This window comes from Mustela nivalis, assembly GCF_964662115.1.
Source record: "Mustela nivalis genome assembly, chromosome: 6".
In the NCBI taxonomy this organism is placed as follows: Eukaryota; Metazoa; Chordata; class Mammalia; order Carnivora; family Mustelidae; genus Mustela; species Mustela nivalis.
The window spans coordinates 6,537,620-6,561,457 of NC_139025.1; the positions used below are offsets into that span (position 1 = coordinate 6,537,620).

Genomic DNA, 23,838 nt, shown 5'->3' on the forward strand with positions numbered 1-23,838 from the left:
TGAGGGTTTGGAAGCGCAGCCGGGGTGTTTGACATTATCCCACACACCCGCCTCACACCTCCTCGAGTTCCCCGGTCTCTCCCACGGGCGCGACCCACGGACGCGCCTCTGGACCCGAGGGGCGGCGTCGGCGTCCGCGTCCGCGTCGGCCCCGCGCGGCCGACGGTCACTCCCAGACCCTGCGGCCGGCTCCCGGCCAGCCCCAGTCCTCGCGGACTAAGACCCCCGGGCGGCCCGGCAGGCCCCGGACCCGCCCGGTGCGAGGCGGTCGGCGCCGGAAGAGAAGGATGACGACACAGCGCCGTTAGTAGACACCAGAGGACCGAGGAAAACAACAACAACAACAAGCCCTGTGGGCTCAGAATAAGTAGCTACAGTACAATTCTGTCACGAGTCAGGCGTCTTACCCATGTCCCGGGGCCGCACTCCGGCTCCCCCAACTGAGCCGTGAACAACTTCCTACTTCAACCCCTCACCCTGCGTCAGGGCATGCGGTCCGAGCGCGCGGTTCCTGGCTACGGTGGCCGAGAGAGGTACAGCCGGCTGATATCCCGGATGGGCATCCGTGTCTCCCAGACTCCCTTGCGGCTAGACGGGGTCATGTGACTGACTGTGGCCAATGGGGTGTGAGTGGAAGTGGGCAGGGGCCGCGAGGAGCCAGGGACGCGCTGCGCTGTCCCCCTGCACCCCCGTGGCCGCAGAGGATGGGAGAGGTGGCCGAGCGACAGGAGGGTGGCGTCCGGAGAACACTTGTGGGCCTCTCAGTTTGTAGCGCAGCCTGGCCTATCCTGCCTACGTGAGGACGCGGGAAAGAGTCGGCCTCGCCCTTGGAAAAGCTGCCGTCCGGTCCCGCCTCTGCGGTCGCCGTCGTGGCTGTGCCGCGCTGGCCGGGCGCCGGCCCTCCGCGTCCGCTCCGTCGCAGACCTGGATGCAGAACCTCACCGATGGGGTGGGTGTGCTGGAGGAGCGCGCTTAAACGTCCAGCCAGGGCCTGGCCCCCGGAGGGGCACGGACGATGTCAGTTCTTGCCGTGAGTGCCCTCGCTCCGGAGCTCCACAGCCGCACGGGGAGACTGTCCCCTCCGTGGGCTGAGTGACATCGGCCTGCCATCCGCAGGTGGCGGGGGTGCAGGGGTCAGAGGTGCAGGTGCCCGTGTCTGGGCGGGACCCCGGCACTTCCCGGCGGTGTGACTTCTCCGCCTGCCTCTCCTGTGGCTGCCCACGCGGGACCAGAGGCGGCAGCGCCGTCCGGAGTCAGCGCGGCCGCAGCGCGGAGCCTCCTTAAGGCAGGTAAATGAGAAGGCAAAGAGCCTTCTTTCTCGTCTTCCACAGGCACGAGCAGGGCTGGTTTCCTTTGCCTAAATCATTTCAGGGACGTGTGGTGAGGGCGGGGGAAAGCAGCGCTTCGTCCCTTCATTACATCCGAAATGGTTTCAGGAAAACCCCAAGAGACCGCTCTTTGATCCTGTTCCATTTTCCTGAGCACTGGTGGTCAGTTGCTACTGTCGTCGGTTCCTGTTGTCTCATGTTTTTTATTCTTTGCTTGTTAAACCCCGAAGTGAAAATGAAACCCCAACACCCAGCGCGCCAACACCGCCAGTGTCTGAGAGTTTCGGAAGGTGCTGGCTTGTTTTGAGTGTGCTTCCTCTGGGGGGTGTGATCTGCGGCTGCTGGAAGGGCTCTTGAGCTCCAGGACCTTCGCTCCACTGAAGTGTGGCTTCTCCCCAGCGTCGGCCCTTATCCCCGGAGTTTGAAGTAGGCACGGAGCGGGGAGCTAGGACGGGAGATCGGTGTGGGATGTACCCGTGGGTTTCAGGATGGAAGGATGAGTCGGCCTTCATCTTGGCCTGGAGGTACTTCTAGTCCAGTCATTACTACCCTTTTCTGAGGGTGACAAGGAGGGTCAACGATTCTCATTAACATTCTTTGCAAATATAACATGCACGGGGTGTAGGGAAGGCCTGTGGCCTCTGAGTTGTCTGAGGGTAGGGTCCTCTTCAGCTCTGCTCCCTTGTGCCTCACTCACAGAGTAGCATTATTAAGTTCCTGGGACGGCCATGACCAAATATCACAAACTGGGGCCCTTAAAATAACAGACATTTGCTGTATCCCAGTTCTGGAGGCCAGAAGTCTGATCTTGAGGTGTTGGCAGTTCTGTGCTCCATCTGGAGACTCTAGGGGAGGATGCTTCATTGCCTCTTCCAGCTTCCGGTGGCTGCTGGGCATTCCTTGTCTCAGTGGCTATATGACCCTCCCCTCTCTGTGTGTCCACTCCTTTTTTTTTTTATTTTTAATTTTTTTTAAAGATTTTATTTATTTATTTGACAGAGACAAGTAGGCAGAGAGGCAGGCAGAGAGAGAGAGAGGAGAAAGCAGGCTCCCTGCTGAGCAGACATCCTGATGCGGGACTTGATTCCAGGACCCTGGGATCATGACCTGAGCCGAAGGCAGAAGCTTTAACCCACAGAGCCATCCAGGTGCCCCCACTCCCTTTTTTTTTTTTTTAAATAAGGATAGCAGTCATCGGATTAAGTGTTCACCCTCATCCAGTGTAACATCACCTTAACTACATCTGCAAAAACCCTATTTCCAAATACGGTCATATTCACTGGTACAGGGGTTGGGGACACAATATATTTTTGGGGGTTGGGGACACAATTCAACCCACAACAGAGCACAGTCCATATTCACAATCCATATTCAAGTGGAAGATCAGATGCCTGGGAGCAGAGAGGGCAGGGGGAAATGAGGCAGAACGGGGCACAGAGAGGAGGCTTTGCATATCAGATGTGCTCCTGTATCCATCCACACATCATGGTATGCTGTGACCGTGAGGAAGAAATGCTTTCTTTCCAGTTTACCACTCTGCTGAGGCTCAGGCTCTTTCTTTTCTAAGGGCCATTGTGTACTTTTGTTGGTCACTCATTCATTCAGTGACTATATTGAGGCCAGATCCCAGGCTAAGAAGTACAAGATACGCTTCCCTTCCCCAGGAGCTCCCAGCCAAGGAGGGAAGGTAGCTGTGACAGTGGTGATTTGAATACCTTAGCTTGGTAGACATAGATACAGAACCCTATAAGGAATTTGGGAAAGATGTGACAGAGCAAGAATTTTTATTTTTAAACCTGCCCATTTTTTGAGTTTTATTTTATCCAAATCAGGACCCCTGGTCTGAAAACTATTTGACCCCATGATTGTTGGGGGAAAATCTGGGTGCCCTGACAAGGTTGGGATATTCTCTGCAAATATCAGGGTGGCCGTGCTGATAACAAGGTGTTTCCCCATGACTGCTCAGGGCTGGAAGCAAAGGCATCTCAAACGTAGGTTGTGAAAGTTCCAGGGGTGAATGTCCTCTGCAGGAAGAATAAGAGCCATCCTGTAGACTTCCCTGTTCCAGAAGGCTCCGTGGTGAATACATAATTAGGCCCTCTGTAATTACCAGTTTGAATCTGCCTAGGACACTAGGGCTCCCACCCCCTAATTTACCTTATAAATTTATTCTGCTAAAAAAGTCGAAAATGTCAGTCTTCTGTGAAAGCTGCATAAATGAATTATCTCCCCGGATGACAGAAGGTGGGAAGGAGGGGGAAGCTTCAAGAGGACATTCTTCATTGTGAGTGTCTAAAAGTACCCCACACTTAGCATGCACCCAGCACAGAGCCCAGCCCGGCTGCTTTCTGAGGCTGAGGCCAGTGCTACGGGGCGGAAACCTGAGCTCCACTTGGACCAGGAACATGAGCTCTGCATCCCTGGAGGGTGGGGTAGATGGCGTTTAAAATCAACCTGTGTGGACATTAGACAATCTTAGCTCAAAGAGCAGTTTCAGATGCTGGAGGCCCCCAGACAGAAGGGAATGAGGGAAAAACAAAGCTGCTTCTTATAAAGGTTCTCCTCCAAACTTGTCCAACAGTCTCCCCACACCCAGGATGGCCCCGTGCTAGGCCAGGGTGCTCCTGCGATTGTGAGCATCTCAAGGCCAGATGCCCCGTGGCACTCTTCACAGCCCAGTGCCAGCTTCTTTGATTCTTTCACAAACCTTTATAAAAAAACAAAACATGGCAAGTCCTTAATGACATTTTAGAAGGTTTGGGAAATGAAATTCTTCTAAAAGCCCTTCTAATCCCATAACCCTAACCTAGTAGTGCTGTCATTCCAATATCTCCTTCCAGTCTTATTTCCATAGGAGGCTCCCCCCCACCTCAAAGCACTGCTGCTGCAACTTTTTTTTAACTTTTGGGGGGCTGACCATAAAAGGCATCAGTGCTGTTTCTGGGGAATTTCAGGACTACCAGGAGGGAATGACCGGTAGCTCTGTGGTCCCCGTATCTCAAGTGACAACCTATTAACATACTAGAGTCTTCCCCCCAGCCTTTGTTCTGTGGGCTCAGCTTTTTCAGTCCCCATGCTGATTTGCTGATTATTAGTCTTGTGCTTAGGTCTAGCTGGCTCACTCCTTGATGACCTACTCGGAGAAGAGGCACACCTGCTGGCCAATAGGGACTCCAGAGGTTAGCTGGGTCTTTGGCACAAAGTAGGAGGTTCATCAATATTTGTTGAATCTATTCACGAGTGAAACCTGTGGCATTACTCTTTTCATGCTTGAGATGAAGAGCTGAAGTGTGTGCCCTAGACCAGGTGGACGAGGTTCTCCTCCTGAGCCCGGTGCAAGGCTTCCAAATTAATAATATATATTATTTACTACACGCCTACTGTGTGCCAGGCTCTGTGGAGAGATGATCTGACATACTCTGCATGACAGTCTCAGATGTCGTACAGGAGGACCTGGGACGCCAGGAAGGGAAGCTGCTTGTGTGAGGTCATCAGCTCCCAGTTGCCCCAGTGGAGACCAGAACCTGCACCTCTCCAGAGGCACGCGTTGGGTTGCTTGTGCCCTACCCTGCACGACTCCCAAGGTTGCTGGAAGTGCAGACACAAGCAGGGCCGGGGAAGGCCTTTGTCCCCTGGGACACTCTGCACCTCTGTAAGTTACTTGTCTGTTTCAGACTCTCACTAGGAGTTCTGCTGGCTACTCCATCCCCTCTCACTGTACAGGCCCCTTTCTTCTGGTCAGTTCTCTTTGGGACTTAATATCTCTAGATCTTTATCTGTCCTTCGTCCCATTTTTCTCTGCTTCTGTTATTTGGTTTCAGAGCCATGGTCATGTTTTTCTGGATTTTGCCATCCTGAATGAAAAGAAAAAAAGCTTTTCCTATGGACCCTATTGTAGACCTTGTTTCTGTTTTAATTTTCTCTTTCTCCCTCTGTTTCCTCAGCCTGCATTCACTTGACCTTTGCCATTCTTCTTCCACATCTGGTGGTGGTTCCGGCTGCCTGCTCTGGTGGCCCCACAGGAGGGCTGGAAACTGAGTCTGGGTGGAGGCTGGTGCTGTTGCAGGTAGAGACAGCCTAGGGTTTGTTCTGGTCCTGCCTCTTAGCAGCTTGCCCTGGGTTTCCTGCGTTTGAAGGTCCTTGTGTTCCAGATCAGATAAACCACCAACAGTGTCATTAGACCATCTCTCTGACATAATAGGCCTTGAGGATCTTGGGGACTCCTGTCATCTGTGCACCTTATTCCTTTGCTCCTGTGTCACTTGAGACAAGTCTCAAGTACTGGTGGAGCACTTTGGTGGGTTGTATTAGACTCGGATAGTCCTTTCATCATGTCATTGACTTCTGCTCTACCTTTATATTCCTCGGAGCAGGAGTGGTGACAAACCTGGCAAATTCAAGTTTGTCTGGTTGAGGAACCCGAGTCTGAAAACCATCACACAGCGTGGCTCTCTCTGGGGCCCAGCATCCCACGTGGACTGGGCACAGAGCAGGCTCCCTGTCAGTGCTGTTGGAAAGATGAAATCAGTGATGCTGATGAAGTGATTGCTCTGTGCTAGAGCCTGGGCCAGGCCTGCTTGCGTCTGCTGAGACTGCCAGCCCACAGGTGTTTTGAAGCCCTGCCTGACGATGGAGATCACCTAGTGGGGAAATGAATACCCTCCCCTCTCTCCCCAGACCATGCAGCTCCCATGGGCCTTTTACTCAGCCTGAGATGCCAGGTCTGTGCCCCTGGCTGCATGTAGTGCAGGGCTGCGGGGGAGGGGGTTGACGCAGCAGGCAGCCCTCTTGGCTGGTGGGGAGATGCCTTTGGACAACTGGCCCGGCTGTCAGTCCTGGCAGGCAGGGCTTAGGGGACAGACGCCTCAGCCAGCCCCAGTGTCCATTTTTTCACTCAGAGGAAACCCTTGATGGGCACGGTACTGCTGGCTGCAGCTGCCGGCTTGGGGCTGGGGGCTAATGCAGCCACCGTGATCCCTGTCACCTTCTAACAATTTCGCGGGAGCTCTCACTGCATTATGGGGATGTTCAAGGGCCATGTAATGCATGGTGCGTGTCACCATCAGAGGCTGGGCAGGGCACAGATGCAGCTAGGGAACCCGGGCCATGTCTTTTCTCAAAGGAGGATCTATGTGACCGCTGCCCAGCCTAGCAGGTCCTTTCTCGTTACTGGGAAATTTGCAACGGAAGAGCTTGGTGGGGAGTGGCAGCCAGGCACAGCCCAGCTCATCTCAGGAAGAGACCGTGTTTTCTAGTGCTTCTGGGGGAGAGATGGCCGCCAACTGGCACGGTCGTCCTAGCTTTGGGGGTCCCCCGCAGCCTCAGCCTGGGAGTTTGGGGGCCCGTGTGCCTCTGCCCCTTACTTGGGAACTGTAACCCTTAGAGATCAGAAGGAGCATGGGAATAAGACAATTCAATAAGCTCACAATAAAACATCCAAAGCCTTTCATACTTTTTCACTTTCTTTAACTCAATTTATTTTTCATTTTGTGGACAGAGATTTAGTCTGGGTATTAGTTTATGATTTTTTTTGCTGAAGGAATTACTCAACACACACACATATAAAAAGGAAATATTATTTTTATCATTTATTTTGTGCCATGTATACCATAGGAGAAAAAAGTGGAGCAAAATCACTTCAGCACCGCTGTGTTTTTCATTACAAAGTTATTACATATAGAAATTACTCCAAATTATCTGAAATGAATGGAAATTATGAGGTTTAAATTCCCCAGGTTACTGCAGGCACCGCTCTGGAAATTTATTTTGTCATCTTGCTGAACATAATTGCTACAACAGAATTTCTTCCATTTTACAACTGCAGCATAACTTATTTATACCGGTGTAGCTGTAATTTTACATCAATAAGTTGAATGGGAAGGAATACACAGGTGGTAATTGAAAACAATAATTTGTGCTGAGGTCCAGGTGGAACGGTTGGCTGAGGAAAAGACTCCAGTTACCGTGGGCAACAGCTCTGTGTCACTGCGGTCTCTTCCCATCCCGTTCGCCAGCACCCGGCACATGGTCCGCATCTCCGCTGCCGGCTTCCCCAAGGCTGCCGCGGTGAAAGCCTGGCCTTGTCGCATGTCAGACCAGCCCCTGCACCCTGGTCTGTGAACAGAGGAGGCCTAGGCTACCACAGGATGGTGGCAGCGGGAGGGGTCGGAGGGAGGGGCCCCATGCGGTCTCCTTCCTGCAGCTCCTGTCCGTTCCTCCTGCTCCTCCTGATTTCCAGCTTGCCTCTGTTTTGGGTGCTTGTAGGTACCCGCAGCTAATTAAGGTGTTTGATAGATTTCAACTGGAGTATGAGTTCTTGCCAGAAACATCGACAATTCGATTCCCCAAACACAACGCAGAGTGTTAAATCCACTAATGCTTTCTGCATTACTGTGTTCCTTCCCAGCCGGAATGTGTGGTCTGGGTACAATACCGAAATGGTCCCCAAGCAGGCGTCCTCACTCCTCAGTTCTCTAATTGTTCCTGTTAAGCAGATACAAATAATGAAACTGCAGATGCCTGTGCTGAATCCCAACAGCCGAGGAGTCTACCCATATGAAGATGGAGGCCCAAAGTCAGATTAAACAAACAAACCACCACCACCACCATGGCCCGTAAATCTGCACTCTTTCTATGGCAGCCCAGTGCAGACAGGTAAGAGATGGGTGTCCGTGCTCCTGTCTCGGGTCGCATTGCAGGACACATGTAGAAGGGGAGGGGGGGCTTTGTCTCCAGTTCACATGGGAAATGGTACTGCCACAGCTGTATTTTAGCAGCCATTGTTGTAGCAGTGATCCCAGCGGCTTAAAATCACAGTGAAATCATCTTTTTTAAAGGACCCAGATTAAACTAATACCAGAATGCACAGCAACCCAGCGTCTCGGTTTTCCCTGGGTGGCATTAATTATCTTTTGTTGTAGCAAATTGTCTGCCTTGTAAATTGAGCCGAAAGTGTGTCTTCAAGCAGATGCAATGTTTTAATATGCCCACAATGAAACAACTTTTATAACTTCCACGTACTCTGGATCTATTATTCCATCCCCAGTTACGTGCCTGCGGTTCAAACTTGGTGTGGTAGAGGCTTGTTTGTTTGTCATCCTGCACCCTGAACCCTTCTCTATTAACGGAGGGGAAGCCACTTAAGTGTTTTCTAGGATACAAAGTACCTTTGTTAAATTCACTGGAAAGCATTCCTGGCTGTTCCTGAAACTACAGCACAACGATGAGCCCTCCCAGATCCCCTTTTCTTTTCCAGCTCTGGAAGGCATATCTGAAGCAAGGTGCTGGCTGGTTCTTATTTTCATTTTTTGGTAAGCGCCCCCTTGCAGCATTTTTATTAGCTGTGTCTTCAGAGGGATGCTAGCCTGACTCATGCCTCTCTCCCCTTCTCTGTTTTTCCCTAAGCGAGTACTTCCCCCTCACTTCCCTTGCCACCACTTCCTTTGTAGAGAGCATCACAGCACAGACAGGAGTTTTCAGAGCCTAGGATTGGGGGTGGGGACAGAGCTTGCCACTGAGTCACACTCACCTACAACTCCAGTTTAGCATCTACTGAAACTTCCTCTTTCTCAAACTGCTTAAGGATACAAACTAATTAATCCTCGCAGCCTCATAAAACCCTTGTTCGGAAGGTGATCATCATTGCCTCCATCCCCAGCTCCTCCCCATTTCCTATCACCAGACCTCATTGTAGTGCCAGTCCTGACGACAGCGGCTGACAGCCAGGCTCAGAACTGAAAATTCCCTTCTGGATCCCGATTCTTTCCCCAAATGAACCATTTCAACTCTCTTTCTCTTCCTTGTTTATGTTCCAAATAGGGTAGATTGACGACCACCAGACCACTGAATTTAAACTAGCATGTGTGTGCACCCGCATCCGTGTATGTTTTGGATTTTCAGTTACACAATTTGTAGGCTCAGTGACTAGAGGAAAAGCAGCAGAGAGACCCTTTCTGTGCAACACACACACACACACACACACACACACAGTCTCTCTCTCACTCTTATCTCTGTGTATGTGGGGGTGGGGGGTGGGATTTGGTGGAGTTTGATCATCTTTGTGAACAATATTTTTTCCCAAGTCGACCAACTGGGTGATGCCAGTCCCTACCAAATTTGAATTGATGACTCAGAATTAAAATTAGCAAGGCAAGAAAATTCCAAATGAGGTGAGAAAGCAGTAGAAATAGTTCCAGATCCCCTAGTACTGAGCCATTCAATATCATTTCTGATGACAGGGACAGAGCTAGGAACATTCAATGTGGGTGTGAGTCTTTTTCATATACGGAGAGTTGGTTAAGTATTTTTAAGGAAAATAATACATGAATCAGGAACAGTGACTTTGGTTTAACCCTCTGCAGGCTGCAGCTATAGAGACAGCAGGCAGTGATGGCTCTTAGTTTTCCTAGAGCTTACCTGTCCTTAAAGCAGTAGTCAGAAATCTACCAAGGTACCAAGGCCCAGTGTTACTTGCAGAGACAAGTAAGGTACAAGAATACCGTGTCTTAACAAAAGGCAGTGTTGCTAAAGTCATTACATGGAGGGAATCAACCAAATGATTGCTAGAAGGCAAGTTTTGTGGTCCTGCCTTTGCTGTAAATTGACAATGCAAAAAACCCCTCCAAATCCAGCACAGCCTTAATTGAGTCCTTATGGCATTTAGAAATTTGTCGTAATTTTCAGAAATGGCTTTGAATAATTCTAGAAGATATGCCAGGAAGTGCAAAAGGCCCCTTTCCGTCTTTTTATGCTTCTGGTTCGGAGAGCTCCTAGAGATTCTAGAACTGGAAGGAAGGAGATAAGGGCCATCTTGAGAGCCTTATTAATACGTGTATTAGCAGGATTTGCTTTGTCTCTCCATTATAGTTTCCTCAAAAAGTTTAAACAGTCCATTGATGAGATTGGTGCATTTTATTTATTCTCCTCTTCCTAGTCAATAGTGTATGTATATAGATCCTGAGGTATAGAAATTAACAGGCAATTGGCTTCTGAGTTCGCCCTACGCCCATGAATATAAAAAGATTTGCCTTTGCAGATTTTTTTTTTTCTTTTTAAGCACCAGAAATGAAGCCCAAAGTAATTTGGTAAGATGTGTTGCTCAGTTTTTATATTGCTACAAAGTTATTTGACTACATTTCAGAGGGGTGGATTCCTGTTTAAAAAAAAAAACAACAAACGAAATGTGGATTTTCTTTCTACAGAAACATTGGGAGTTCCCATTTCTATTGATGCTACTTATCTTGGTTCTTTCCAGATTTTTGCAAAGACATAATGTAAAATATAACCGTTCAGAAGGCAAAGATAACATTGTAGGATCTCAAATAGAGCCCCACCTCAGCTAAGAGCTAAATATTGAGAATCATTCAAAGAATTTCAAACAAGAAGCCTGGCTTAGGGGGTCACGTGTCTGTTTAATCTGTCCCCACTGCATGGAGTGCGACACGCAGCACACGCAGGGAATCAGAACCCCACACGAGGTTAATGAAAATGCACTCTGATTTGATGAAATGATTTATGATTTCTGAGCTACTCCTCTATAAAGAAATTTAAAGTGACTGAGAATATGGGGGATTATCTGCTAGAATGCTCTGTGAAGCTAGAAGAAGAAAAGCAGGGAAATATTTGTGAGTTCCAAAAGCCTTTTGACATCTGCTGTTCTCTCTTTTTCTTTTCTTTCTTTCAGATAGTGCAGAAAATATGGCATTTCTTTCCTCCTGGTTCTAGTCTGCACAAAGTCCCAGTCCTGGGCCAGGCACACAGTAGGCCCATAGAAGGTAGTGGAGAAATGAGTCTGAGATATTGTAATATTCCTTCAGGAGCACATTCGTACTGTACTTCTATTTTCCTATGTTAAGCGCCTGCACACACACACACATACACACACACAGCTCCCCTCTTTGGGGATGGGAAAGACTTTTATTCTGTAAAAAGGTTTGGTAGATCAAGGGGTGAGGTGGGAGTGCCTGTGTGCAGGGTACCGGACACCCTGCCCGTTTAGGGTCCTGAGTCAGGAGTAGGGCCCAACCTCTGCCACCCGTTGTTCCCACACCTCCTGCCTGTTGCCTGGGCATCAAGAGAGGGGACCTATTACTGGGGGCCAGCTGCCAAAGCCAGGCGGGGTCCAGGGGAGAGGTTAAGGTCCGGGGAGAGGCGGCTATTGATCCGGCGTGGAACGCGAGACAGAGAGCGCAGCAAGACTAAAGGGGGAGCTGTGAGACCAGACATTAACAGCTTTCAGCGCTAATGATGCCCGTGCCAGACGGGCTGAGGGAAAAAAAGGAGACTGGAGCGGCAGCTGGGATTGCTCGCTGCCTGCACCCGGCCAGCTCCCGGGCGAGGAGGAGGAGCAGCAGGCGGCAAAGGAGGAAAGGGAGGAAGGAGGGGGGGAGGAGAGGGCGAGGGGGCCAGCGCGGGGCTGGGCAGGGGCAGGGCGGCCTCTCCCCGGTCGCCGCGAGGTGGAGCGCGCCGGCGAGTGGCGGCGTGTCCGGTCCTGCGCCGGCCCGCCCGCGCGTCCCTCTTCCCGCCGTCGGGGCAGCGCGGGGCCAATGAGGAAGTGCTCCCCGGGTCCGTCGCGGCCCGCGCCGCCCCCCTGCCCGCTACTTCCTGCCCGGGGGGGGGGGGGTGGGGTGGTGGTGGCAGGGGTGCCCTCTCGGCAGACCCCGCCGCCCGAGCTACAGCCGAAGTTCCTGAGCGTCCTGCGCAGTACGCGGATGGGCCCCCCCTTTCTTGAAGGGGGCTGTCGCGTTCCCGCAGGCCACAGACCGGGTCCCCAGTGCTTGTAATCAGCATCCAAGGGCCAGCGTCGCAGGTTGGGATTTTGGGCGCCGGACTGCCGGTGGAGCCCGGCAACTGGCACGCCGCGGCGGTTTAAGTCAGACCTGCCCCGGGCGCTGTGTGACCTTGGGCAAAACGCTAACCCTTTCTGGACTTAACAACGCCAGTTCTCAGGCGGAGAGCTCAGAGCCCTCCTAAATTTAGGAGTCTGGGCAGGTTAGGATGACCAGTTTATGGTTTTCTTAAGAAGTTTATTAAAGGTGCGTGTGAGCATTTTTTCTTACTTAGGCCACTTTCCTGGAAAGATTTTTCACGGTGGGTCTAGAAGGGAAGAGAGATAGAAGTGCTTCTGGACTTTGGACCACGAGGAGGTGGGGTGGGGGTGGTGGGCAGCTGTGTGTAGTCGAGGTTGGGGGGAATGCCTACTCCTACCCACGCCTCCCTGCCCAGTCCCCACCACCTCGGACGCGGACCCTGGAGCCCAGTCCGCAAAATTGCATGCTAGGGCTCATTTTATTGTTATTAAATTTTGGAGGGGGGTCGTTTGGGCAGGAAGTTTTTTTCTGTTCTCACTGCGTTCTAAGTTGTAGGTACCTTCGCCCCACCCAAGACCTTGAGGGCGAGCAAAAACTCCATGTGTCCCCCAAGGAAAAGGACCCGAGAGAGGCGGTGCGCCCGGAGGCGTCACCGCCCAGCCACTAGCTTGAGTGTAGCCGCCCGAGCCCGGCCTGGGGGCGGGGTGGAGTGGGTGCAGCTGGGCTCGCGGGCGAAGCCCAGCCCTGAGCCAGGCCCCGACCCGCCCTGGCCGCCTCTCGGCCCAGACCAGAGGTACCCTGAGATGGGAGAGGGGCCCAGCGCCTAGCGCGCCCAGCCATGGAGGCGGGTCATCAAACAGATGAAGTTGGCCGCGGCTTGGGGAGGGACGGGGCGCGGGATGGGGGAGATGTCCACGCGGCTGCGGCCTGGCTTTGTCCCCAGGCCACGGACAGTCCCCCACAACTGCTCTTGTCCTCGCCGGCTGGAGATCAAACGGCTGACAAGGCAGCTGTGTCCTTCCCAATATAAGGGGCGATTTCAACTCCTGTCCTGGGCGGAGGCACACAGGACGTGGGTGTGTGTGTGTGTGGGGGGGGGGGGCGCCCGTTGCTTCCAGGTTTCAGTAATTGTCAGGAGGGCGAGAGGAGACTGGGGGACCTGATACCTCTTCTTCAGCGATTTTTGGCCACGCCCACTTCTGGGTCAGCCGGTGCAAGTCCCTCTCCCACGCGGAGCCCTGTCCCCTTACCCCCACGCTTCCACAGACTGGAGGGTGGGACCCGTGTTTGACCCCACGGAGTTAATGGGGGGAGCGAAAAAACTCAGATGAATATTCCTTTCGGAATGGGACTCACACAAGGTCTCATGTTCCCTCTCCCCCGATTGTGCTCTAAATTCTTTACTTCTCTCAGTGTCTTTTATTTTGTCCACTTGGCTTTCCCAGAGTTTGTAATATCAAGATTTCTATGGAGACACTTTTTGGAAGTTTAACCCCGACCCCTCAATAAAACAAAAGTAAAACCAAGTTACTTCTCCAGCGAGGTGCAACAAGCTGACCATCGCCCCCAGTTCCCGTGTCGACCCCAATCCTTTTACACAGTCCCTCCCCCTTTCAATCCAGATGAGATTTTGGATGGGTGGGTGGGGACTAGCGTCGATTCAACTTACTTTCACGCACTCAGCTCGCCTCCTCCCTTCTCAGGGGGTCCTGCTCCCAGGAGGGGAGGAGGGATGAAGCGAATTTTCTTTTATTTAAAAATATCCTCCTCCCCCTCCCCCTTTTGCGGTGCCAGTGCACGGGGAGAAGAGGAGCGCACAAAAACGCTGTTTGCACGTGTGGCCGGCCTGGACTGCGGGTGTGCGCACGGGCGAGTGTGTGTGTGTGTGTGTGTGTGTGTGCGCGCGCGCGCGTGTCTCTGTGTGTGCTTTCTTGTTCTCTTACAGGGTACAATGTTAAAAAGCCACCGCTAGTCGCCCCCAGTGCTCCGACTCTCTGGGTCTTTTTGTCTCTAGTGCAGATTAAACGTCACGTCCGCACTTGAACTTGAATTTTATCCCATTGTACAGAGGCAGCCCCAGCCATAGAGAGACCGAGAGCTCCCAGAGAACCCGGACTCCGCCATCTTCACGTTGCAATCTATAGCTCCCAGTCCGCGCCCGCACCGACCCAGGCGCACTGGGCGAGCCGCCCCTCAGCCCCGCTCCCCCCGGGCCCGCGGCGCCAGGGGAGCGCTGGGGAGCGCTCGCGGGGACCCGGCAGCTTCTCCGGCCGGCGCCAGCCTGCCAGGTGAACTGGGAAGGATCCGCTCCTGGAGTCCCCCCAGAGCCTCGGAAGGGTCAGTCTCCGAGAAAAAAACAGGCAGCCCGCAGAAAGCCCAGAAACAACCGAACCGGGGCAGTTTTACATTGCTTTGGGTTTTTTGAGGGGGCGGGGTGAAGGGGTACGAGACAAGTCCCCAAGTTTTCTTTGCTTTTTTTTTTCTTTTTCTTCTTTTATTATTTTTTTATTTGTTCGCATTTTTTTCTCCCCCACCCCCCCTCCTGGTAGAAGTGCGCTTTCCACCTACCAGACCCTGAAAGAAAGTGTCAGGAGCCGGTGCAAAATCCGGTTAAGTTCAAGAAGACATTTGGAAGTCCAGGAGGCCAAGCAGTTTGAAGAAGTGTAAGCGATTTTTTTCCTTCAAAAGAATATATTTTTAAAGAAACCAGCCAGCTCGCGGCAAGCAACAGCAGATTTTTTTTTTTTTTTTGCCTCTTTCTCCTATTTTAGATCGAGAGATTTTTCTTTCCTTTTTTTCTTCTCTTTTTCTTTTTGCAAAACAAAGCAAAAGACAGCATAGAAGAAAGAGCAAAATACAGAAGAAGAGGAGGAGGAAGAGAGGGCAAGAGAGGAAGGGGGAAAAAAAAAACAAAACACCAACCCGGGCAGAGGAGGAGGCGAGGAGGCGCGGCGGCGGCGGCGGCAGCGGCAGCGGCAGCGGCGGCGGCGGCGGCGGCGGCAGCTCGGACCCCCTCCCCCGGCTACCCCCATCAGTGCAGCTCTCCGGGCGATGCCAGAATAGATGCCGGGGCAATGTCCCGCCGCAAACAGGGCAACCCGCAGCATTTGTCCCAGAGGGAGCTCATCACCCGTAAGTGTCTGCGGCGTGCGCGCTAGGGGCCGGAGGATGGGGCTCCGGGTGCCCGGGGCTGGGTACACAGGGCCGGGCCGAGCGCCGGGGCCGCCCGCGGGCTCGCAGAGGCAGCCGCGGCGGCCCAGAGCATGGTGGGGGGCGGGGGGGCATAGGAAAGTTTCTTTGAAGCCCTTGGAGTCGGAGCGCTGTGCAGTCAGACGCGCCTCGGGCTCGAGGGCCTGCGAAGCGGGCTCCGGGCCGGGGAGGGGGCGCGAAGCCTGGAGGAGGTGTGTGTGCACGCGGAGCCTGGCTGGACGCTCGCCCCTCCGAGCGGCGTGTGTGGCGGCGGCGGCGCTGGTGGCGGGGTTTGGAGAGGAGGGGGAGGGGGCTGGGGGAGCGGAGGGGGAGGGGGGAGCCGGGAAGTGGGGAAAAGTTGGCGAGCGCGTGGGTCCGCGCTGACGGCGCGGGCGGAGGAGAGCGGGGTGCGCTTGGGCCTAGGGGAGACGCAGGGCGAGGGGCGGCTGCGGGCTCGGAGTCCTCGGTCGCTGCACCCGGCGGGGCAGGGCGCCGGCCACGCCGGTCCTAGGATTCCGCCAGCGCCTTTCTCTCCCTCCTCTTGCTATTTGCAAAAGAATCCAGCTGCGCGGCTGTTTGCTGGGCTCATGCCCCCCCCCCCCCATTTCCCCACCTCCGTCTGTCTCCTGGGATGATCTTGTCTTCTATCCCCCATTCCAAAAAAAAAAAAAAAAAAGAAAAAAAAAGGTGGATTGGGGGTTGGTGAAAAAGCCCTGCCATGGGGGAAAAAGAAGGATCGTCAGCTAGGATGAAGAAGACTGGGATGTGCTTGTAAAATAGGGGGAAAGAATAAAAAGAACAAAAAAAGAAAGGGGGGGGGAGAAAAGGAGAAGAGCCCTATCAATCTCTTACCCATCTTTCTATCTCAGTATCTTTCATCTTCCTTCTCTAAATAAACAAGGCAGGTCGCAGTGGAAATCCACCCGTCGAAATCGTGTGGATTTCAAGCAAGTGGCCGGGCAGGCAAAGTCAGGCAGCGGGTCAGAGACTCAGCAGCTTCCAGCGCCCCAGTTGGGTTTATTTAGAAAAGGGAAAAAGCGAGCGCGAGCCGGCCAGGTACGGTGTTTGCAGGGGAGCTCGCCCCGAGTACCCGCGCAGTTGCACGCGAAGGTCTGCTCGCAGCGCTCCCTGCCCGGCGCACGGAGCCCGCGGGGCTGCTGCTTCGCGGCGCACGAACATCTCCCCGCGGTCCTTTCTCTCGCGGTGCCTAGGTCGCCGTTGCCTTTTTTTTTTTTTTTTTTTGATTGCAATAGAAATAAAACGTTCTCTGAGTGCTATCGAGACCGTGGGCAGGTTGTGTTCCTGCAATCCTCGGAGCACCTCGTCGGGCTGAGGCTGGGGCCGGGCAGCCCTTGCGGAGCTGGAGAGGGCTGCGCGCGTCCAGCCGCAGCCGAGGACTGGCTGCGGGGCGGCCGAGAGCCGAATATTTATGTTATATTTTAAAAAATTTAAATAAATAAATAAATATATAAAAGGGGCTCTCCCCTCCCCTGAACACCCAGCACAGGAGCCATCTGCTCGGAGCATTTGCTGCTGCCACCTCTCCTTTGTTACAGCACATACATTAGTAAGAATTTGTGGATTTATTATTGTTTTTTGGGGCAGGGAATAGATTTTAAAGTGGGGTTTGCCTTGGGAGAGGGATTCGGTTTTGGAGGGAGGGAACAGAACTTCTCTTTTATTTTTCACCATTGTAACATTAAAGAAGACTCACTGGTTGCATTTTAAACAAAATGTTTTACAACCAGATTTGAGCCTGGCTTGATCAAGGTCCTTTTGGCCAGTTGACATTTCGTCCTTTACCTAGCCAAAACCATTGCTTATTCCTCGCACCCCCCCCCCCCCTTAGGTGGTGTACTGGTTGTTACAATGTATGTATTTGCAGAGGTTAATTTCTCTAGGAGGCAATTTGCCCCTAGTAGCCTCTCTATAATTGCCAGGGTTGTTTTTGAGGAAGGGGAGGTTGGGGGGGGGGGGTTGGGGAAGGGGGAGTCGTCAGGGCTCCATTGCCAAGCTGGAAGCATTGAAAGGAGCCAGGAGTGGTTTGCAGTTGTATGTAAGGGGGGGAAGAAGCAGGTAGGTTTGCTTTGCTTTTGCTCTCTTCCCCTCTGGCATTCCTGGGACATCAAGAGAAAGCCCTGGCCAGAAGGACTGGTGGCAGCTGGTCGTGGGGGACAAGGCGTGCCTGCTGGTGCAACATCCTTCCATCCTTCATTTGTTTCCCTTCTCTCTCAGCCTTGCAACGGTGCTGGGGAAAATGCCGCTGCCACTGGAGCTGGGGGGGAGGGAGAAGAAAGAGGCAAAGGAGAAGAGGTGAGGAGGAAGAGGAGGAGGAGGAGACAGGGGCAGAGGGTATCTTGCCTGCCTTTCAGGGGCACATGGAGCCCAGGGCATGTGCAGGGGGTCAGGCAGAGAGAGTGGTCCAACCAGTTTTCAGACAAGGCTATTTATTATCAAAAAGCAGCTGGCTTCTCTGTTTGTCCTGTGTCACCCTGGAGGTGGGAGTGCAGGCAGGAGAATGGCAGGAATTGGATGCAGTTGAGGCTGCATGGCCTGTGGAAGTGCCTCTCCACAGTGATGCCGGAGTCCTGGGTTTAGGGTGCTCTGGAGCCCTGGCCAGCAGGACCAGCGCTGTCATAGCCCTTACCCCAGAGGGTTCACATTCTAGATTTTAAAATTACCCAAAATGTGCAGTTTCCGTGGGGTGGCTGCCCCTGGTTCTTTAGAGACAATGTAACTTAGGATGACTGCTGGTCTGGGAGACAAGAAGAGTACACAAACAGCAAATGATCTTGGGGTGGGGGGCATTGCAGAAGACATCTGTAGTGAGCCTTGTTAAATGTACAGACAGGGCCCGAGAGGAGAAGTGAAGTATAAAACAGGGTGGGGGACAGCTGGGGATGAAAACCTGGGCTTCTGGTTTGCTTCAAAATGTTTGACCCAGATGGATATGGCTTTTAGAAGCGGAGGACGACAGACATAGCTATTAATAAAAACAAACACAAAACAACAGTGACAATAGTGAGGAGGGAAGAAGAGGGGCAGTGGCTGACCAGGCAGAGGGAGGGCTGTGAGCCCCGTGCCAGACAGGGAGGGTAGGGGAAATTGAAATGGAGTCGGGTCCACGAAGGTGCTCTAAGGCTTTCCGAAGAGTGAGATGTTCCTAGTAAATGATACAGCCCCAGTGAAGGTGATTTTTGTCAACAACCTACCAACAGGTTTCCTTGGAAGGTCAGTAATTTTCCGTATGAATTCCCAATTTTGCAAAAACAACTAGAGACCCAAGGCTTGACACGGAAGTTAGGCTAACTGTGTTAATTTCACAATTGCCTCTTAAACTGGGTTTTGCTCTAGCTGTGTGTTTTGGAGGCGGCTGGGTTCACAACGACCTTAACTCTCTGGGGTATAGTGTATTTCCAGTTGTCCACAATCTTTCAAGATTGGGCCTCTGATGAATTTCATAAGATGAGGGTCCTCTTTTTTGTGGGGGGGGGGTAGTTGGCAGGGGAAGGGGGAGTGAAGGTTGTCTCCCTTCTGCACAGAAGGGAACCCCATATCATTAGAAGTGTGATATAAGTCAGCTGCTCTGATTCCACGGGAGAATAAAAATGTGTTCATCAAAGGTGTTATGCCAGGCTGATTTTATTCATTTGTAATTCACACCTGAGAGAAAACAGCCGTGAGCGTATTTTAACAACCCTTAATATTTTTAAAGGGTATTCTTTCCCTCCCTGAATATTATGTACATATGCATATTTCTTTCTTTGAGGGTGGGAGCTTGCTATCTGCCTGTGCTTTGGCCTTGATGATTTTTGTGTGGCCTTCAGAGTATTTCGTACAAGAAAACGAGTCATTGCTCAAGTGCTAGAGTGAATGCAGTTGCTTTGGTGAAGCCGGCCTTAGGAACGTGGAGGGAGGCTGAGGTCAGCTGGCTGGGTGTGGCTGTCTGCTGACCCCAGTGCAGGACTCCACGGGTCTCCCTGACCGGAGAGAAAGGCCAGCTTTGGGTGCATCTGACAGTAATTAGCGGTGCGTCTCAGGTGAGATGGAAGCTCACGGAACAGTTCGTTTACAGATAGCAGCTTCCGACTGTAGAGAGCACCAGTTTCTAGCGCCTTATCAGTCTCGAGCTCCTGGCGCTGTCTTTTAGCTTAGAACATGTCTTGCACCAGGCCTTCCCTTCTTCCTTCTCATCTCCTTCCTTGATCGCTTTGCATTCTCTGTTGCTTGTTGTGATAAAATACTTTCCAAAATAAACTTTCAGTTGAATTGGCTTTTCGTTGATGGCAAGCCTGAAGCGCCGAGCTGCGCCTGGTGCCACTTGGCAGCTAGGGGGAGCTCGGTGCCCGTGTCATGGCTTGGCGCCGTTGCTACAATGGGCCAGGAACGGGCTTCCACCAGCAGCCCAGGCAGTTTGCCTTGCTGCAAAATGTCTTAAGTGTGAAGTTGTAATATTGATTTTCCTGCGGAGATTCGAGCAGGACAAAATGAGAATAAAGTTTGAGAAATCTATTTTCAAGCTATTGGCATTGATTTATAAGCCCTCACTAGGCAGATGGGAGTATTTTTCTTTTTTTCTCTTCTTTTCCTTTTTTTTTTCTTTTTAAACAATTAAAATGGTAAGTTTTGAATGGGTGCATTTTCCCCTCTGAGTCTGTGGTCTTGACTTTCTGAAAATCCCATCAAACTGTTCAGGCATTCGCAATGGAATGAAGGGATCTGGGAAGAGCGTACATCATTTTGTCCATTTCTGTGTTGCATGTCACAGACCCAGGGAACGGTCGAGAATTGCTGCTTTTGGGAGTCATGCTCCTAAAACAGCTTGATGAATGGAAATCCTTTTAGCTCAGGTTTTATAACACTTGGATTCTCAATTCCATTTATTAGGTAATGTTCCCACTGTACTAAGGGAAATAGCACCATTCCCCAAAGATATCAAATGCCAACTCAAATAACGTGTAAAACTTTGTTTGGAAGGAGTATGGGCTTGCTAGACCCAGCGTCGCTAATACCTTTCACCCTGAACAGTGCCCTTAATGGATGGCTTTTAATGAGACCCTTTTTCTCCTAAACATGTAATTTAGTGCTGGGGAATATGTGTGCTTTTGATCACGGGATTTTTGGATCTATAATGTCTTCTCCAAGTTCAAGAAATAGGCAGACAGCACAGTTAACCTCGAGTCTTATGGTTGAGTTCAATATATGGGCAGAAGAGGTTGCCCTGAGACAGGAAAGAGTGCTTTATTCTAACCTGAAAGAGAAATAAATTAGGTCAGACAAAAGCCTAGTGCTGTCATCAGCTGAGAAAGAGCCTTCACTCTCCCGTACGGAGGGCCGGCAATTTATCTGATGATTTCTCTACTTCATTTAATGTTTGAATTGAGCCAGTTGTAAGCATATCGCGGCAGCGAGCTCATTTGACAACTCAGGAGATGAAGCGGCACGGTCACCTCGCAGCCTTGGGCTGGGCAGTGGCCTTTGGCCTGTAGAAAACCGTTAAAAGAATTCACTTTAGAAATCCCCGGCCCTTTGCCTTGGAACCTGGGAGAGTGCTCGCAAGCTGTAACTAAACACGGACTGCAGATATGACGATGCTTGATAAGACGGTACATGCGGGGAGGGGAGAGATGGGGTTCTTGACCTTTGGAGGCTGCCTCCTGCCTCCCCTGTGGCTTGAGGAAGGCCCCCCTGGCTGTCCGGCTGGGGTCTGTCTTTAGCCGAAGCTCTCCAAGGACTTGGGACTCCAGGTTTGGTGCTGGGGTCTCACCTGGGAAGACAAGGGAAAAGAAATGCTCTCTGGGGCCCGCACCCAGCACCACAGAGTCCAGTGACTGCTGCTGGCCGAGCAGCCCTCTCTGAAGGAGGTGTTTGCTGCAGGCACACTGATGGGGTTTTTTTTTAATGGGGAGAGAACCGGGGATGAAAGTCTGTCATCAAGCTGCTCTGCCTATGGCTTTGTCACTTCTTTATTTACTCCCATGACAGGGTCTGGAGTCCTCGGGTGTTCTGCCCCCTACACCCCTCACCCCGCTCCCCACTCCGTGTACCTCTCTTCTTTCCCAGGGAGCCAGATGCCCCTGAGACCTGCTCAGGTCCAGGTCCCCGTTTCTCTACCCCTCCCCGAGAAAAGCCGTTTGTTGACTGCCTCTCTGGAGCCGTAGTCTCCCCAAAGGCCTGCATACGGAGAGCCAACAGCAGGCAATTTGGAGACCCACGGAAGCAGAGGGACATGCTCCTTCACACTTCTGGCATATTCTGCATGAACTAGTGTGTGTGTGTGGGGGGGGGGCGGTGCACGGGGAGAGGGGAACAGCATCGTTTTTTACTGGCAAGAGGGACACCAGATCGAGCTTTGATTAATGGTGCTACATTCACTGGGACTTTTCGTCCGGCGTTTTGACATATGCAAGTCTTTTGTGTAGTTGCTGAAATTGAAGAAATTCATTCTTTATTTCTTCTTCCAAGAGAGCTGATAATCTGCTTGGGTGTTGAATTAGCCAGCCTGAGCTGTTTTAACTATAATGAAATCCCAGGCCACACAAAATTAAGTAACTTCAGTGTAAAAAAAAAATGCGTCGGTTGCATACAACTTTTTTATGACCCCCTTCCACTGAAATCGAAATACATTTGTGGATGTTCCGATGAGCTCTCTGCTAAAACAATGTATAAAAATGACTCAAGAAAGTTGAATGCCGATGTTATTGTGATGCACGTGTGCTTCAGAAGTGGGTGTGCTGCTAGGATTTTTCTTTTTTAAATGAGGTCATGTTTAAATTTCTACCTTGGAAGGGAGATATTGAAATGGCTTGTGTCCTTGCTATTTTGTTGCGGGCCTCGGAGAATGTCCTGCAGCAAAAGGCTTGCAGTCCGGTGTCCTGTATGGAGGGTCCTTTTTTCTCCTTCTGCTTAGCACCTTTGAAAAAAGCACAGCATTAAATAAAACAAATCTCTTCATTTGGCGTCAAAGAGCTCTTTTATATTCCGTCATTATGAGCCCTGTTGTGGCTCTGAAGATTTAAGGCATTTGCAGCTTTGTGGACTCTGCTGAACATGCTTGGGAGGGTTTCTATGGTGGTAAATCTTTTTTTCTTTTTTTCTTTTAAAGCAACTATTTTATTTATCAAAACATAGGTCACTCTATTCTTTGGTATTGTGGACTTGGCTTTTTACTAGTAGCCTCTTAGCAATGGACAGGATCTGTGAAGGCACCTGGACGCTGCTTTCCTTATTCCTTTGGCCTTTTTCCCCCTGCTTTTGAATGGGTAAGAACAGGCCCCGTGAGCTCAGTTTTTGGAGTTCAAGAGCAGTAGATGAGGTGTGGGGAAGGGAAGGTTGGACAGTCCATGGCTAGAGGCAGTGTCTTCCTAGGAGCTGTTTTTAATATGTCAGAGTATCCTGAAACCAGGCTGGGGGCTGTAGGGTAACAAGTATACATGGGCTTCTTTCTCCCACGGGGACACTTTGCCATCCAGTGTCTGCCACCGGGTCATGTGACTGAGGTTCTTCTTGTCTCCCACACCACCCCCCGCGGATCAGGAATCCCCACCTTCCTGAATGCAGGCTAGGCTCAGGCCTCCTGCAGACCTCCTCAGCCAGACCCTCGGTCGTTTCCACGTGCACCCCCAGTCTTCTCCCTGCCTTTCACCCGGATGCCAGAAATCTGGACAATTTCATTTGAGGGTTGTGCTGTGTTTGGCCTGGAACAGACAGGGCCTCATGGGGGCGGGGGGAGGGGTGGCTCCGGCATGCACCTTTTCTTCCAGGCGATCTGAGGGTGGTAGGGAGGAAGCCTTTGGAGGGTATCAGGGGTGTGTGGGGCCTGGGCCAGCAGCTCTGAGACCCCTGGCCCGGCTGCACTGCTCAGCTGTCCTCCGGAGAGGGCAGGTGGTCAGGGGAGGGAGTTCATCTGCACAATGTGGCCTGCTTCCACCCTCCAGGCTGTGTCCTAGCAGGGCCAGTGGTGGCCCTAGGCCTTGATGGCTGCAGGAATTCGGTGGCCAAATGGGGTTGGGCCCTGGACAGGGGCTCCCACCCTCAGAGGCGTTCTAATCCCTCTTGACCCTGTGAGGACATTCCTCCTGATGCCTGCCTGGCTGGGCCGACGGGCTGCTCTGATCTCTGCCGCCTCTGCCGGGCACTTCATTATTCCCAATGTTCGGAGAACTTCATAAAACCTCTTGTCGTGCCTTTAAGCGTCATCTAGTCATAGATTATTTTCTCCACCAAGAATTGATTCTTTCTCTCTCCCGTCTACCCATCTCCCTCCGCCCTTCCCCATGGTTGTTATTTTCTCTTGGATCCAATAAATTAAAAATTGATGGCAGCTCAGAAAGTGTTGCGCTCCGTCGAGAGTGCGTGTTGGTGGTGGTTCAGTGTCGCCTGGAGTCTCAGCCCCTCCCGGAATGTTTGCGGGGAGGAGAATGAAAAGATCCTTCGCAGATTATCGGTGAGCATGAGCTTGCTGGCAAAGGCTCCGTCTTCGTAGGAAGCAGGTGTAAAGTCTCCAGTCGGAT

General features: G+C 51.9%; 1 protein-coding gene across 4 annotated transcripts in view; it reads left to right on the plus strand.

Moving 5' to 3' along the window:
* The first annotated feature begins 14,219 nt into the window (after nt 1–14,219).
* BCL11B (BCL11 transcription factor B) overlaps nt 14,220–23,838 on the plus strand; it is a 95,004-nt gene continuing 85,385 nt past the window's right edge. For 3 of the 4 annotated variants that reach the window (XM_082737643.1, XM_082737642.1, XM_082737644.1), the window contains exon 1: nt 14,220–15,268. In XM_082737643.1, the coding sequence (XP_082593769.1) occupies nt 15,211–15,268 (58 nt within the window). In that variant the 5' untranslated portion in view covers nt 14,220–15,210. The remainder of the gene's footprint in view (nt 15,269–23,838) is intronic. The other variant, XM_082737641.1, reaches the window with a different exon arrangement.